At 48.2% G+C, this 13,435-nt stretch overlaps 5 protein-coding genes across 5 annotated transcripts; 3 read left to right on the top strand and 2 right to left on the bottom strand.

The window, feature by feature from the left end:
* Nucleotides 1-76: 76 nt before the first annotated feature.
* On the top strand, nucleotides 77-2,669 carry HD556DRAFT_1377949 (uncharacterized protein). Its single transcript, XM_041303139.1, has 3 exons — nucleotides 77-105; nucleotides 166-1,181; nucleotides 1,241-2,669. Exons 2-3 carry the CDS (start codon nucleotides 317-319, stop codon nucleotides 2,233-2,235), a joined length of 1,860 nt encoding a protein of 619 aa, XP_041159349.1. The 5' UTR covers nucleotides 77-105; nucleotides 166-316; the 3' UTR covers nucleotides 2,236-2,669.
* A 393-nt stretch (nucleotides 2,670-3,062) lies between these two features.
* HD556DRAFT_1271507 (Six-hairpin glycosidase-like protein) lies at nucleotides 3,063-4,724 on the top strand (the record flags this gene model as incomplete). Its single annotated transcript, XM_041299180.1, has 5 exons — nucleotides 3,063-3,240; nucleotides 3,351-3,740; nucleotides 3,797-3,990; nucleotides 4,044-4,183; nucleotides 4,236-4,724. The coding sequence occupies exons 1-5, from the start codon at nucleotides 3,119-3,121 to the stop codon at nucleotides 4,722-4,724; spliced, it is 1,335 nt and encodes a 444-aa protein (XP_041159348.1). The 5' UTR covers nucleotides 3,063-3,118.
* A 1,720-nt stretch (nucleotides 4,725-6,444) lies between these two features.
* On the bottom strand, nucleotides 6,445-8,240 carry HD556DRAFT_1238806 (uncharacterized protein; the record flags this gene model as incomplete). The annotated part of the gene is made up of 7 exons (XM_041297997.1): nucleotides 6,445-7,118; nucleotides 7,170-7,203; nucleotides 7,253-7,406; nucleotides 7,655-7,750; nucleotides 7,792-7,876; nucleotides 7,958-8,005; nucleotides 8,057-8,240. 7 exons carry the CDS (start codon nucleotides 8,238-8,240, stop codon nucleotides 6,445-6,447), a joined length of 1,275 nt encoding a protein of 424 aa, XP_041159347.1.
* A 458-nt stretch (nucleotides 8,241-8,698) lies between these two features.
* HD556DRAFT_1377928 (condensin complex subunit SMC2) lies at nucleotides 8,699-13,081 on the top strand. The gene is made up of 15 exons (XM_041303138.1): nucleotides 8,699-8,752; nucleotides 8,803-8,942; nucleotides 8,998-9,147; nucleotides 9,200-9,337; nucleotides 9,390-10,424; nucleotides 10,478-10,768; nucleotides 10,821-11,264; nucleotides 11,322-11,486; nucleotides 11,535-11,628; nucleotides 11,676-11,791; nucleotides 11,845-12,086; nucleotides 12,135-12,272; nucleotides 12,329-12,466; nucleotides 12,518-12,670; nucleotides 12,720-13,081. The coding sequence occupies exons 1-15, from the start codon at nucleotides 8,725-8,727 to the stop codon at nucleotides 12,994-12,996; spliced, it is 3,549 nt and encodes a 1,182-aa protein (XP_041159346.1). The 5' UTR covers nucleotides 8,699-8,724; the 3' UTR covers nucleotides 12,997-13,081.
* Nucleotides 13,012-13,390, bottom strand: HD556DRAFT_1238887 (uncharacterized protein; the record flags this gene model as incomplete). Its single annotated transcript, XM_041298002.1, has 3 exons — nucleotides 13,012-13,079; nucleotides 13,150-13,184; nucleotides 13,239-13,390. The coding sequence occupies 3 exons, from the start codon at nucleotides 13,388-13,390 to the stop codon at nucleotides 13,012-13,014; spliced, it is 255 nt and encodes an 84-aa protein (XP_041159345.1).
* Between the last annotated feature and the right edge of the window lie 45 nt (nucleotides 13,391-13,435).

The following is a 13,435-nucleotide window of genomic DNA, read 5'->3' as shown; positions in this document are numbered from 1 at the left end:
ATTATATCCTCCCTTTCACATTCGTACTACCTATAAAAGATTACCTGTATCCTAGTAGTACATTGTCGAATTCTACCAGGCTCCACACTAAAGTTTTTGCTTACTGTAAGTAATATCATATTGAGGTAGGATGTGTCAACCCTAACCCAAGTATGTTCTATATAGGGATCACAGCGCTACAATTTTTTGTGGATTTACCCGGAGCATCAAGTCAAAGATCAGATTATCATATAAACCGGTGTTCTCTGCTGACATCGTCAAGCTGATCCCTCTACGTTCGTGGGTGTCCTTTCGGGCCCCTTTCTCAGTCAATCTGATGTCGCCCAATCGTGGGTGGCGCGGAAGACGGCATTATAACGAAAACCAAGATGATCCCTACTACAGACACGGTGGTTCCAGCCATAGCAGCTCGTACGGGCAGCCGTACGGATACGACTACCGCTCGAATGGATACCATGCAGATGCTCAACCAAGTCAGAGATATAATTACTGGCACGACGGTGACCAGTATCACGCCCAAAACCACTACCGTGACCAGTCCTCCGCTAACTACACTCGCAGTCATGAACATGGCAATGGCTACAATCGTCCTGAAGGTTCTTACAGAAGACAGCGGAACAGACGAAGCGACAGTCCGCAGAGAAATTACCATTCGCGTGCTCAACATGCTGATTCGCCAACGCTATATATGGCCTCGCCTTCGTTTCGTCGAAGAACACCTGACTCGAATCCCCTTCCTGCATATATGAAATCACCATCACCATCACCATCACCAGCACCTCCCCCATTATCTGCAGAGCCAGATTCGGCGTATATGGCGCTCTCGCTCGAGCCATCATATATCGTTGACGAGCCTCGTGTCTCTCGAAAGCTTCTCGTGCTAGATTTGAATGGCACTCTACTCATCCGATCGCAACATTCACGCGCACGAGATGCGTATGGTGGCGTTCACACTAGCTCAGCACCGCGTCTTCGCGCAGTGCAGCCTCGTCCTTACATACCTGCATTTCGTGCATATCTGTTTGCACCCGAGACTCTAGAATGGCTGGACACCATGGTCTGGTCTTCCGCACAACCCCACAGTGTGGCGGACATGGTCGACAAGGTTTTCGGTAATGCCAAAAGCAAGCTCGTCGCAGTCTGGGACCGTGGGAGTCTGGGACTTAGTAAGGAGGACTATCGTGAGTGTTTAACCATCAATCGTTGAATGATTTGTGATGTTTGCTGATATTATTGGCAGACCGAAAAGCACTGACGACCAAGGATCTTACGAAGCCCTGGGCATTGCTTCCATTAGGTGCCAGCACAGCAGAAATCGCGGTATCATTAGAAGCAGGTTATGCCGCTGAACAAGCTGGGTTGGCTTCCTCGATTGCACACTCTGCCTTGACCACCCTCCTCCTCGACGACTCCCCTCACAAGGCCCGTCTCCAGCCATACAATCACGTCTGTATACCCGAGTATACCTCCTCGTTCAGGGCAAAAGACCTTCAACAGTTTCAGCACGAGAAAGCGACTCGAGTGCCCAAACCTCAGAAGCGGAAAAGAAAGACAAATGAATTTGTGCCGGACCAAAGCCAGTCGGCAGAGATGGTATTGCCCTCCTCAAACTTAGATCCGACCGCAATCAGTTCTACCTCCACTGATGTCGAGAAGTCTTCTATTCCCGTTCCGTCTGCAGAAAGAGCACACATATCATCTCAATCATGTGCTGAGCCCTATGACCCCACCATTCTTGCAGTCATTGGTGTCCTGGACGAGATTAAGAAGCAGAGCAGTGTTGCTGGGTGGATTCGAGCTGGTGGTCTTTGGGATATTGTTCCAGTTCCTGAGGCTGAAGGGGAATCTATTGTCATTCCACCAGCCTCAGACGTAAACATGGTCGAGGATCTGCAATCGCCCACAGACTCTCGGGAAGTGCAACCCCCCACGAAGAAAGAGCTTCGGGCAGCACAAAAACTTGCGGCAAAACAGCGAAAACGCGCGAAACAAGCAGCGTTGTCTGCCGGACAACCTGTTCTCATTGCCGACAAGGAAGTTATTCCGACCGGAAATGATGAGTCTACCATGGCTGATATTCTGGTTGAGGATGTTCCTGCTGCTGCACCACGTGCTAGTGTCGAGAGTGTGGGAATGTGGTTCAATGATGAGCAGACATTGTCTCACTGGGTTCGGAGAGGGCGTCAGGCGCTCGACAGTTTGGGGATTGAAGCGGATCATGGAGTAACCGGGTAGGCGATGCTATTTAGTTCTAGTAGAAATTGCACTTGCTGCATCTCATCATCAAAGTTGTTTTGAACCTTCGCGATTGTGTGAGCCGTATTTCATACGGTACTGTACCTCTTACAAACCTCTCACGTGTGATCAATGATCTGTCCCATGCGAACGAACATCGAGCTCGTACTGTTTTAGCATATAGGCTCGGACTAGCCTGGCTTATAATAGAGTACTTGCTTGCTAAATTTGAAATAGGACACTCCATCTCCATGCATGCCCCACCGCCTAAATCTTCAGCATGAACAGTGGACCCTCAGCAAGGAGGATCCTGACTAAAAATATTCCGTGGCATGCGGATGACGGGTCATGGACCTCCTGCTGCACACCATCTCAGAACAGCCTGGCATGGGCACTTAGAGGGACGAAGTTGGAAGGCGCAGATGATGGGTAATACAAAATCGATGAGTGCTCTGAGTAGCCGACACCTGGCACAAACGGCACCTGCAAAGTTTCAAACTCCGCGCGTTTTGGGATCGTCAAATGACGTAGTCAGTCTTTAGACTATCTTTAACCGCCAATTTACTTCAATTTCGGGTGTCATTGTATTCTTGGCGCCAGACCAATGCATGCATGAACATTAATAAATTGGAGAAAGCATGCACAGCCGTTCGTGTCAATTACTTACTGTATCGTTCTTTTCCTTGCTTGATCGCTGACACTGACAATTAACGTGTTTTTATCAACCTTGTCTACCATGGAGTCAGACCAGGCATTTGTCCGAACTCCGCACGCTGACAGTACTACGACTGGACCTGAACTTGATGTTATTTAAAGCCAGTCCAGTAGTTTAATGTTGCACCACGGATCCCTCGGGTGAACATTCGCTCTCACTCAACTCCACATGGTGTTGTTTTTTGTGGCAGGCCTCTTACTCGGGTTGTATGGTCAAGTAAGGGCACAGAACCTTGCAAGTGCGCAGATATCCGTGATCAGCGAGCGACTGGCCCAGGGTGCAGTGCATAGGTGAGCATATGCTGTCACTCAACATTCTGCATCAGTAGCCCCACTTCTATGTTCCACTCAATGGCTTCAAGGATTATGAATCTCACTGGTGGCCTCATTTATTTCTGTAGTTGGGAGTATGGAGCGCGCGCCGAGGCACTCCTGAAGCTCAATGCGCCGACATACTCCGTCGTGTCTTTCAACGCCGTTCCGCCTCCCCACAGTATTCCATCAAATATAACAAGTGCGCTTAGCGAAGTGTTTACGATCGCGCATAACATCGTCGTCGCCCGAAGCTTGTCCAATATCACTGGCCCCCAGCCCCTGATTGCTGATACGAGTGCAGGAGATCCAGCAAGTATTGGAGTTTCCGTGTTACTTGCTAACTGGACGGGACAGGGGGCACTAGATGGACTAGACTATGCAGGGGCGGCACAGGACCAACTCCACTACCTATTCCAAAACGTATCCAAGACCAAAGATGGTGCTTTTTCTCACAGAGTGGACCAATTGCAACTTTGGTGAAACAAACGTCATGTATAAGAGGCTCCCCTGAATAACTAACGTCTTCACATAGGAGTGATTCGGTGTACATGGTTCCTCCGTTTTTGGCGTATTATGGTGTCCTGACGCAAAATCAGACCATCCTGGGTGAGGCATACACGCAGATCCGCCTGTACCGAAAATATCTTCGAGACACGGCAGCCGGTAATTTATGGAAGCATGTACAACTTGGTCAGACAGGAATTGATGATGGGCACTGGTCGACAGGTGCGTGACTTTTCTTGAGCGTAGCGTTCATTCCTTGCACGGCTCAATTACAGGTAATGCATGGGCGGCGGCAGGCATGATACGGGTCCTGGGGACTATACAACGTTCCCCGTTCGCGAATACGTTTAAGAGTCAACAGAACGACCTTGCACATTGGGTGCATGAGATTCACGGGGCGATGTATTCCCGCATTGTGCGTCCAATTGTAAACCGGTCTGTCAGAATATGTCTCATCACCAGACCAGAACTCCAACGGATTGTTCTACAATTACGCTGATAATAATGCCACGTTCCATGATGCCTCATCAACTGCGTTACTGGCCAGCACGGTCTATCGGTTATCTCTCCTTGGCAATATCCACACATACATCCCACTCGCTGAACAGGTCCGCAAAGCGCTCTTAGCTTCTGCTGGCACCATTGTTTCCATAGCCACTACCTCGACAACACTAGTGCCCAGTACAACATCCACCGCACTTGCCGGAACGGGCACAACCGTATCCGGCCTGCTCCACTTTACGCCGGAAGGATGGCTTACACCTGTAGTAAATCCATACTCTTATGGCGTGCAAGGCTCCAACAGCCCAGAGGCACAAGCGTTCATCCTTGAGCTGCAGGCTGCATGGCGTGACTGGGTAGCAGGCGGGGCACAGGGTTCAAATAGCGCCCGCGAAGCTCGGCCTCATGTCTTAATGATAGGAGTTATACTGGTCTTAATGATCGTCATCACCTAGTTAAGGTTTCGTCTAGACCATTTATTGCCCGTTTATCGACACTGGTTTTTGTACTGAAGCATATTGTTTCAACTGGAACACCCACAGTACAGTTCATACAATATCGTGCAATTTGGCTTTATCTCCAAGCTAGGGGGAAACCGAGTGGTACTTATGGTGTTTATTATAAACGGCGGCGATAATGAATGAACGAGGCCAGTCGCGTTGCAGTGAAGTCTGAGAAGTATGCTGTCATGATGATAAAAAAGGCAAAATATGAAACAATATGAAACACAATCACAATGCATGATGCTGGTAGGGCCGCAGAAAGACCCAGAAATGACCACCTAGCGCCCTGATTGACGCCTAGAACATCACATAAGTACTGGGATGGATGGACACACTCAGACTCATGTCCTACCTTGAACCATGGTCTTTGCTATTGAGCCATTTGCTCACCTATGGCTTCCGCCACCTCTCCCCCTTTGACCCCAGCCATCATCTCTTCCTCTATGACTGTCCCACCCACTCGAATCCCGCCGGGAATCATTACGTCGATAGTCTTTCTCATAAGGCCCACTGCCTCTCGAGTAGTCCCGTCGTTCATATTCGCTATATCGTCGCTCATCTTTGAACGATCCAGTCGAGGGTGCAGAATGCGGCGGCAGCGGTATCGGCGCAGTTGATACGACTGTGTTGACCGGGGCTGGTGCAGTCGATGACGGTCGAGGTGGGAGAGAATGATGCGAAGTAGGGTGAGTCCCGTTTGATAAACCATTCTGTGATGGGCCAGGCAAGTACAGCGGAGCTTGAGGGCCCCCCTGAGAATGCTGGAAGGACAGAACAGGTTGCATGCCCTGTCCAGAACCACTGACTGATACGCCCTGCGAGAAATTCGAAGAACCAGAGGCTGAGGTACTAACCCCGCTCAAAATATTCAGGCCCATAGCTGTCATAACATGTTCAGACAATGCAACAGGGGAATTCATTGGCATTTGTTGATTATGAGGCACCACAAGTCCATGCGCCCGCAAAAGGGCTTCAACCTCCGAAGGATTGATTTGGAATTGTTGCCCCAGACTATATAGCGGGTGCAGGCCTTGTTGTGGCAGAACAGCGACGGCCGCTGGAGATGGCGCAGCACGGCGAGGATCACGCATAGCTGCTGAGCCATTCACGTCAAGCTTCGACACAGAACCCACAGCGTTATCTGTGTGAGGAGCAACAGGAGACTGGACCTGAGAACCAGTATTTGTTCGAATAGCCTCTTTTGCGGCTCGAATAGGACCAAGTCTATCAGCCGCTGGTATATTGGATGTAATCGCAGGAGAAGGGTATAGTGAAGCAATACGTGGCTCTGACTTTACCACGGGAGAAACCTGAGCATCTGTCCTGATGGGCACAGGGGAAGATCTGGTAGGATGCGCCAAAATTGCTGTGTTCGATTGCAGGGAGAACACTTGTCCAAAAGGTGGCGATGGCCTGGTAGATGTCGCGGGAGGAGCGGGTGTTGGAGGTGGCGCTGTTGCCTGCACCGGAACCTGTGACACTTCTTCAACAGGGGCTCGAGAATCTGGGGGAGCTTTTTTCTGCTTTGACTGAGACACTGCAGGAGTAGCCGACACTTTCGTTGGCGCAGGTTTTGACTTGGATTCAGTCTTCTGTTGGGAAGCAGATCCTGAAGACTTTGATTTTGAAGCTATATATGCAAGTAGTGAATCAAAAATTTATCAACCAAAGTTTAACAAAATGGCTCACTCGAAACCTTCGATGCAGTTACTTTGCGAGGCTTCTCTTCCTCTTCACTGTCGTCATCATATTCTGCAACCCTCTTCCGTTTCTTGGCTTTTGTATGTTTTCCAGCGGCCGGTTTGTCACCTTCCCCATCAGTTTTTAGCTCAGATATTTTGAGCCTTTTGGTCATGAATGATAACATGTGCTTGGTGATCCTGCCATTTGCTCGAATATCTTGGTGGTCGTCGCGTACATCCTTTCGCATCTTTTCAATGGCAGAGGAGAGTTGTGTAAGCGACAGCCGATCACGGAAGAGGTAAATTAGGACACCAATCATCACAAACTCTATGGGAGAAACACGAGTAGGCTTGTTGAGCGAGCGACTGTATTTCTGGTCCCGAGCAAGGGTGAGAAAGACACGGAACGTATCTAGCAAGTCCTCGCGAAGCTTCGGAGAGACGGGGTCGCTCTTCAAGAGCCACTTTTCAAGTGTCGGGGCGGAAGGAACAGTAGGCTTGGGGTGGTTCTCAATAAGGTAGCCTATAGATGCCACACACTGAAAGTCACGTCCTCGTGCATGACCCCAGTCAAGGTAACCCTGAAATCCATCTTCGCCAAGTACTTGGCTTTGAATTTCCCGAATGACCGTAGGCCAAGGGCCAACAATTGCTTGCATGCGTTCTACAAGGTGTGCATCAAGCTACTGTACAACAATGAAAAAGCGGTGCTGACCTGCAGGAGTAAGCGCAACCCCTAGTTGCACTCTCTTAATAATCGTGTGAGCTAGTAGCATGCAACGAGGCCCCAGCACTTACCTGGAAGATCTCGCGTTCCTGATCTGGATTGATGTCGCTGTACTCGACGCATACAATCTGCTTGTTCGAAAATTGATGAATAAGTTGTTTTGGAAGGAGCTTTCGCCTAGAATTACTAGCGAATCCTCTGTACCAAAGTCTTTCGTTTGTGAACCTGGACAGTATTTAATAATACACATCATATGGAGATTAGAGGGACGTACGAATCTTTATCTGTGATAGCATGCCAAATGGAGTGAGTGCATGCAGCAATAGCATGTATCGACTAACGTGGTATCTAGTAAATCCAGAATCCAGATTTAGCAAGGCGATGAGACTGCAAATGGCAGAATTACAAACCTGTCCATCTATAAACCTGAATCAAAATTGTGGTATATCAGCAAATTATTCCCGTTCATTTACTGTATATACCTTTGTATTGAAGTCAGCCTTTGCTTCCCATCTATGCAAGTTCGCAGTTCACTGCCATCATCGGCTGTTGACACCGCTAGTGATTCCCTGCCTATCAATGCATGAGCAGACTAGGGTGGCAAATAGACTTGCCAAATATTATTGGAGGCATGTAGTAGTTTCGCAGCATAGAGTCGATAAGACCGGACTGCTTTAGCTCTGGCCATACAACGTCTACGAATGAAATGAGACTCATCAGAAGATGTTGCGAGCCAAGTGACAAAAAAACCGTGTTTTTCAAGGCGAGAGACTCACCACGTTGGTATTCTGGGTCAAGGTCAATCGCATTTTCGATGATTTGGTCTGCAAGAAGGGTGATGCAGATAAACACCACTAGTAAGCAGCTCGCCTTACCGTAGAGTGACTTTGCTGTATATGATGTAGTCCGTGGCGCACGCAAGACGCCCGAAATCTTGTATTCTTTGGTACCTTTCCCTTTCTTTGACGTCTGAGTCGTTGTCCGACTTGTTTTGGACGGCGGGAAGTCATCATCGTCAGAAGACAAATCTGTCAAGTCGGAGAAATCTGACAGCGACATGATAGGAAAAATACTGAGTTATATAGGTGGCAGTTCTGGCCAAATCGCCAACAATCTAATGGTCGTTTGAAAGAAGATCTCTCGCCCCGAGCTTCATGTGTGTTTAAGTTTGACGCAAAAAATGAAGCGAAAAGGAAATATTTGCGCTAATCTATGATACAAACCCCGAGTATCGAATAATATTATGGACTTGGTTAGACGGAAGTACTTAAGACGAGACAATGATCCAAATCATATTCCAGCTGACATGCATCCGAGAACGACTAAACTGATAGACGCCAAATTCCTCGCGCTTAATTGTCACACAGCACAGACGCTTCCCCATACACAAGAAGGATGTCATCGATTAGTACATAATGACTTACGGAACATTTTTTGGCTCAAAATTTCTATATAAAACATTGGTCACGTGCAAACTAAATGAATCTCCGCCACAAACACGCGTCGCGTCGCGTCCTACTATATTCAACACCAAACTTCAATCATGCGGATAGAAGAACTTGTGGTCGAAGGTATGACTTTAAGTAAATAAACGAGTTATTAGATTACATTTCTTTCAAAGGTTTCAAATCATATCCAGTTCGAACTCAGATTACGGGTTGGGATCCATCATTCAATGCAATCACTGGCCTCAATGGATCCGGCAAGTCCAACATACTTGACGCAATATGCTTTGTGCTTGGTATCACCAATATGTCTCAGGTGAGTACGGGCTGTCTTTGTCCCACATCAACCATCATACTCATGCACGCCGCAGATGCGCGCTCAAAACCAACAAGATCTTATTTACAAGAGAGGCCAGGCTGGCGTTACCAAGGCAAGCGTAACAATCGTCTTTGACAACTCAGATAGAGAGAAGAGTCCAGTCGGATTCGAGAACTTGAAGCAGATCACAGTCACGCGTCAAGTGCGTTCACAACCTGCAACGCATCTGTGTTCGAAGCTCATGTCTCACACAGATAGCACTTCCAAACATATCAAAGTACCTTTTAAATGGTCACAAATCGCAGCAGAACAATATTCAGACTTTGTTCCAGAGTGTACAGCTGAATATCAATAATCCCAATTTCCTCATCATGCAAGGCCGCATCACCAAGGTAAGTTCACTGTCGTCACTTTCGCAAATTTGGATTGAATACCTTTGACCAGGTCCTTAACATGCGTCCACAAGAAATCCTTGGCATGGTGGAAGAAGCGGCAGGTACTCGCATGTTCGAAGATCGAAAGGACAAGGCCAAGAAGACAATGTCGAAGAAGGAAAAGCGCGTGCAGGAGATAACGTCTCTCCTTGAGGAGGAGATCACACCCAAGCTAGATAAACTCCGGGAAGAGAAACGTCAATTTATTGCGTTTCAGAAGACCCGGACAGAACTGGAGAAGATTGGCAGGAAACTGCGCGCTTGGGAATGGACAGGCGCCAATAAGAGGGTAGAGAAGGCGCAAGATGATATCGAGAACAAGAAAGCAGAGATGGAAACGACAGAGAAGCGGAAAAAGAAGCTTATCAAGGAGATGAAGGCAGCCGAGAAGGAAGTGCAGGAGGTCAACGCGAAACGGGAAGCAGAGCGGAAGAAAGGTGGTAGGTTCAAGAAGATGGAGGAGGAAGTAGCGCTCTTGGAAAAGGAACTGGTGAAAATTCGAACCCAAGTCGATCTCGCGAACGGCAATATCACCGACGAAAATAAAAGCGTTGCCAGTGCCGAGGCAGAGCTACAAGAGCTCCTTAAATCTCTCGAAGAAAAGCGTACCCAGGCCCAAGAACTCGAGTCGTCTTATATGTCCGTTAAAGCGAAGCACAACGATACGCAAGGATCGCTCTCGAAATCAGAGGAGCTGCTACAGACGCTGCTCACTGGTCTCTCATCAAGCAACACCGGAAACTCTGGAGGTGGCTACATGGGTCAGCTTGCAGACGCAAAAGCCCGCATGGCCCAAGGGTCGGCTGAGGAAGAGCAGAATCGCGTAAAACTCAACATGAGTGAGAAGGAGCTAAAGTTATTGGAGGCAAAGTGGAGGGACGTAGAGAAAGAAGCGGGTCAAGGGAAGCGTAATATGGAAAACATGCGGATGGAAGCCGAGAAACTCAAACGCAAAGTTGCTGACTGTGGTTGGAGCGCCGAACGAGAGCAAGAAAGCCAAGTCTCTCTAGCGACAGCGAAAGGACAGGTCCGGCAGTTTACCGAGGTATGTTCTATGTTTTATATTATATTTAATGCCCATATATAACGGTCGTACAGGCGCGCGATGCAGTTAAACAACGCCTATCGTCATTGAATTTTGATTACTCGACGCCACACCCGAATTTCGACCGCACCAAGGTGAAGGGGTTGGTCGCTAACCTGACCTCGATCCCTCCCCAGCACCAGAACAAATCTCAGGCGCTAGAAATCGTTGCCGGCGGCAAGCTTTACAACGTCGTCGTTGAAGATGAGAAAATTGGCAAGGACCTACTCCAGAACGGAAAGCTGAAGAAGCGCGTCACCATCATTCCACTGAATAAAATAAATTCATTCGTCTTAAATGCTCAGGTGTGTCTCTTTTAAGCCCAGCTAACGAAGGAAGGATGCTCATTTTTACCAGAGATTAGCGCAGGTGGATCAGCTTGCACCGGGTAAAGCCAACCTGGCACTATCGCTCATCGGCTACCCAGAGGAAGTGGCCCGTGCCATGGCGTTCGTCTTCGGAGACACCATTGTTTGCGAGGACGCTGAAGCTGCCAATGCTGTCACATTCGGTGCAAAGGTTAGGTCTGTCACTTTGAACGGTGACGTGTACGACCCTTCTGGTACGCTTAGTGGAGGAGCAGCTCCAAGCGGAAGCGGCACACTACTAAGGGTGCAGGAACTCCTCGAGGCAGAGCGCAAGCTGGGAGAGGCACAGTCTCGTTTGAGTGAGCTTGAAAGAGCAGAAGCGGCCAATCGAGAGAAGAAAGAAACATGGAGAAAATTCACTCGCGAACTCGACATCAAGTTGCACGAAGTCAGTCTTTTGGAGCAGCAAGCAGAAGGGAGCAACGCTGTAAGGGTGAGTGCAGTCGTCATCATTTGTCCAGTTCAATATTCAATAACCAATGTCATCTAGCTCGGTGCTGAGGTAGAAGAGCTGAAGAAGACGATTGATGCTTTAAAATTGGCTGTCCAGGCAGCCAAGGATAAACAAAAGGCCGCCAAGGAGGAGTGCAGTAAGCTCGAAAAGGACATGGACGAGTTCAAAAACAACAAGGAAGGCAAGATCAATGAATTGAAAGCGAGTACCCTTTTCATATATCCTTCGAGTACACTGACAATTATGCAGGCCGATATTAGCAAGCAGAAGGCAGCTCTTCAGAAACAAGCTGTTGTGGTAAAGACGCAGCACAAGGAACATCAAACCGTCGTACTCGAGCTTGGTAAGGAAGTTTTTGAATTTCTTATTCTGCTCGCTAATGACTCCCAGAACAAATGGAAAAGGATATCAAGGAGGCCCAGGACAGCATCAAAGATGCTCACGCCCAGATCGCCAAGCTTCACAAGGACATGGCAGCGCTCAATACTAAGCTTGCCAAGCATGAGGTATGGTTTTCTTCAATTCCAGTGTCCTCGCAAATCCTTCTCATGTGACATAGGCAGACCACGCAAGAGCAGAGCACAAGCTTCAGGAGGAACGGGCAACACTGACTCAATTTGATAACGAGCTCAAAGACCTGGAGAATGCTATTCGCGATCAGAAGAAGGGGGTATCCGACACAGAAATCGAGCTGAAAAAGCTGGAACACGATGTTGTCGCACTCGAAAAGGATAAAGTCACGCAGGCCAAATTTGTGACCGACTTGGAGAAGCAGCATGAATGGATTCGGGATGAATATCAGTGGGTAATCCCTTGCTCTTTTTTGAACATACTTTGACGTTATTGAAGGTCTTTTGGCAAACCTGGCTCACAGTATGAGTTTGATCAAGATATGCCTTCGTTGCGAGCTAAAGCAGACGAGCTTGAAGAGAAGCAAAAGGGGATGAAAAAGAAGGTCAACCCGAAGGTCATGAACATGATTGACACGTAAGTCTTTGACTTTTCCGCAAGACACTGGTTTAATTTGAATGACTTGTGGCTAGCGTCGAAAAGAAGGAATCAGACCTCAAGAAGATGTTGTCCACAGTTCTGAAGGACAAAGAAAAGATCGAAGACACCATAGAGGAGTTGGACCGATATAAGCGTGATGCCCTCCAGAAGACATGGGAGAAAGTGAACGGGTACGGTGATTCCTTCACAGTCATTACATCGTCACTCACCCACTTGTGCAGCGATTTTGGTGGTATCTTTGCCGAACTGCTACCTGGCAACTTCGCCAAACTTCAGCCTCCAGAAGGTCAAGACTTAGTGCAGGGACTTGAGGTGAAAGTACAACTGGGGACTGTTTGGAAACAAAGTCTAACGGAACTGAGTGGTGGCCAACGGTACGATACAGTTATCAGTGAGATATTGTGACTGACGAGTGTTGCACAGCTCCTTGATTGCACTTTCTCTCATTATGGCCCTTCTCCAATTCAAGCCAGCGCCCATGTACATTCTTGATGAAATTGATGCCGCTCTCGACCTCTCCCATACCCAACACATTGGCCACCTATTCCGAACTCGTTTCAAGGGCTCTCAATTTATAGTCGTTTCACTGAAGGAGGGCCTGTTCACAAATGCAAACGTACTGTTCCGAACACGGTTCCGTGATGGCACGTCAGTAGTCGAGCGGACGGCGAATAGGTCAACTTCATCACTGTACACATAATATAATCCTGTATGATTACTGTGCGATCATTGTCACCGCCATGGCCACGCATGCTAATGCGACATATGGGGAGAGGCGCTCTCCTGTAAATATGTTGGAATGGGTACTGTTCTTCAGGAAGCCAGCAGGAAGTCGCATGTATGAGAACCGCACCTATCCGCGCAGACATGAAGAAAAGTCCGAGAAATCTGTTTACTTTCTTAGCATTTACGGATATCTGGCAGTCAACATGAGCAACATACCCTGCCTTGTTTCTATCAACTAGACGTGGGGCAACTGCACGGACGTAGGTGCAAGTGCAGATCATCAACAAGATGACCAAAAGTAGAGATTGAAAGTTGAACAGTGCTGACTTTGAACCTTCAGCTGGTATACGATGTGACAATACAAACATATCATACCATGAGGAAATTGACGGCCTACAGGTGACCTGCAGATG

The sequence above is a fragment of the Suillus plorans genome (genome assembly GCF_016647745.1).
Source record: "Suillus plorans strain S12 chromosome Unknown HD556scaffold_34, whole genome shotgun sequence".
NCBI lineage: Eukaryota > Fungi > Basidiomycota > Agaricomycetes > Boletales > Suillaceae > Suillus > Suillus plorans.
The sequence above is the reverse complement of the archived record's forward strand: the minus strand, read 5'-3'. Positions and strand labels throughout refer to the sequence as shown.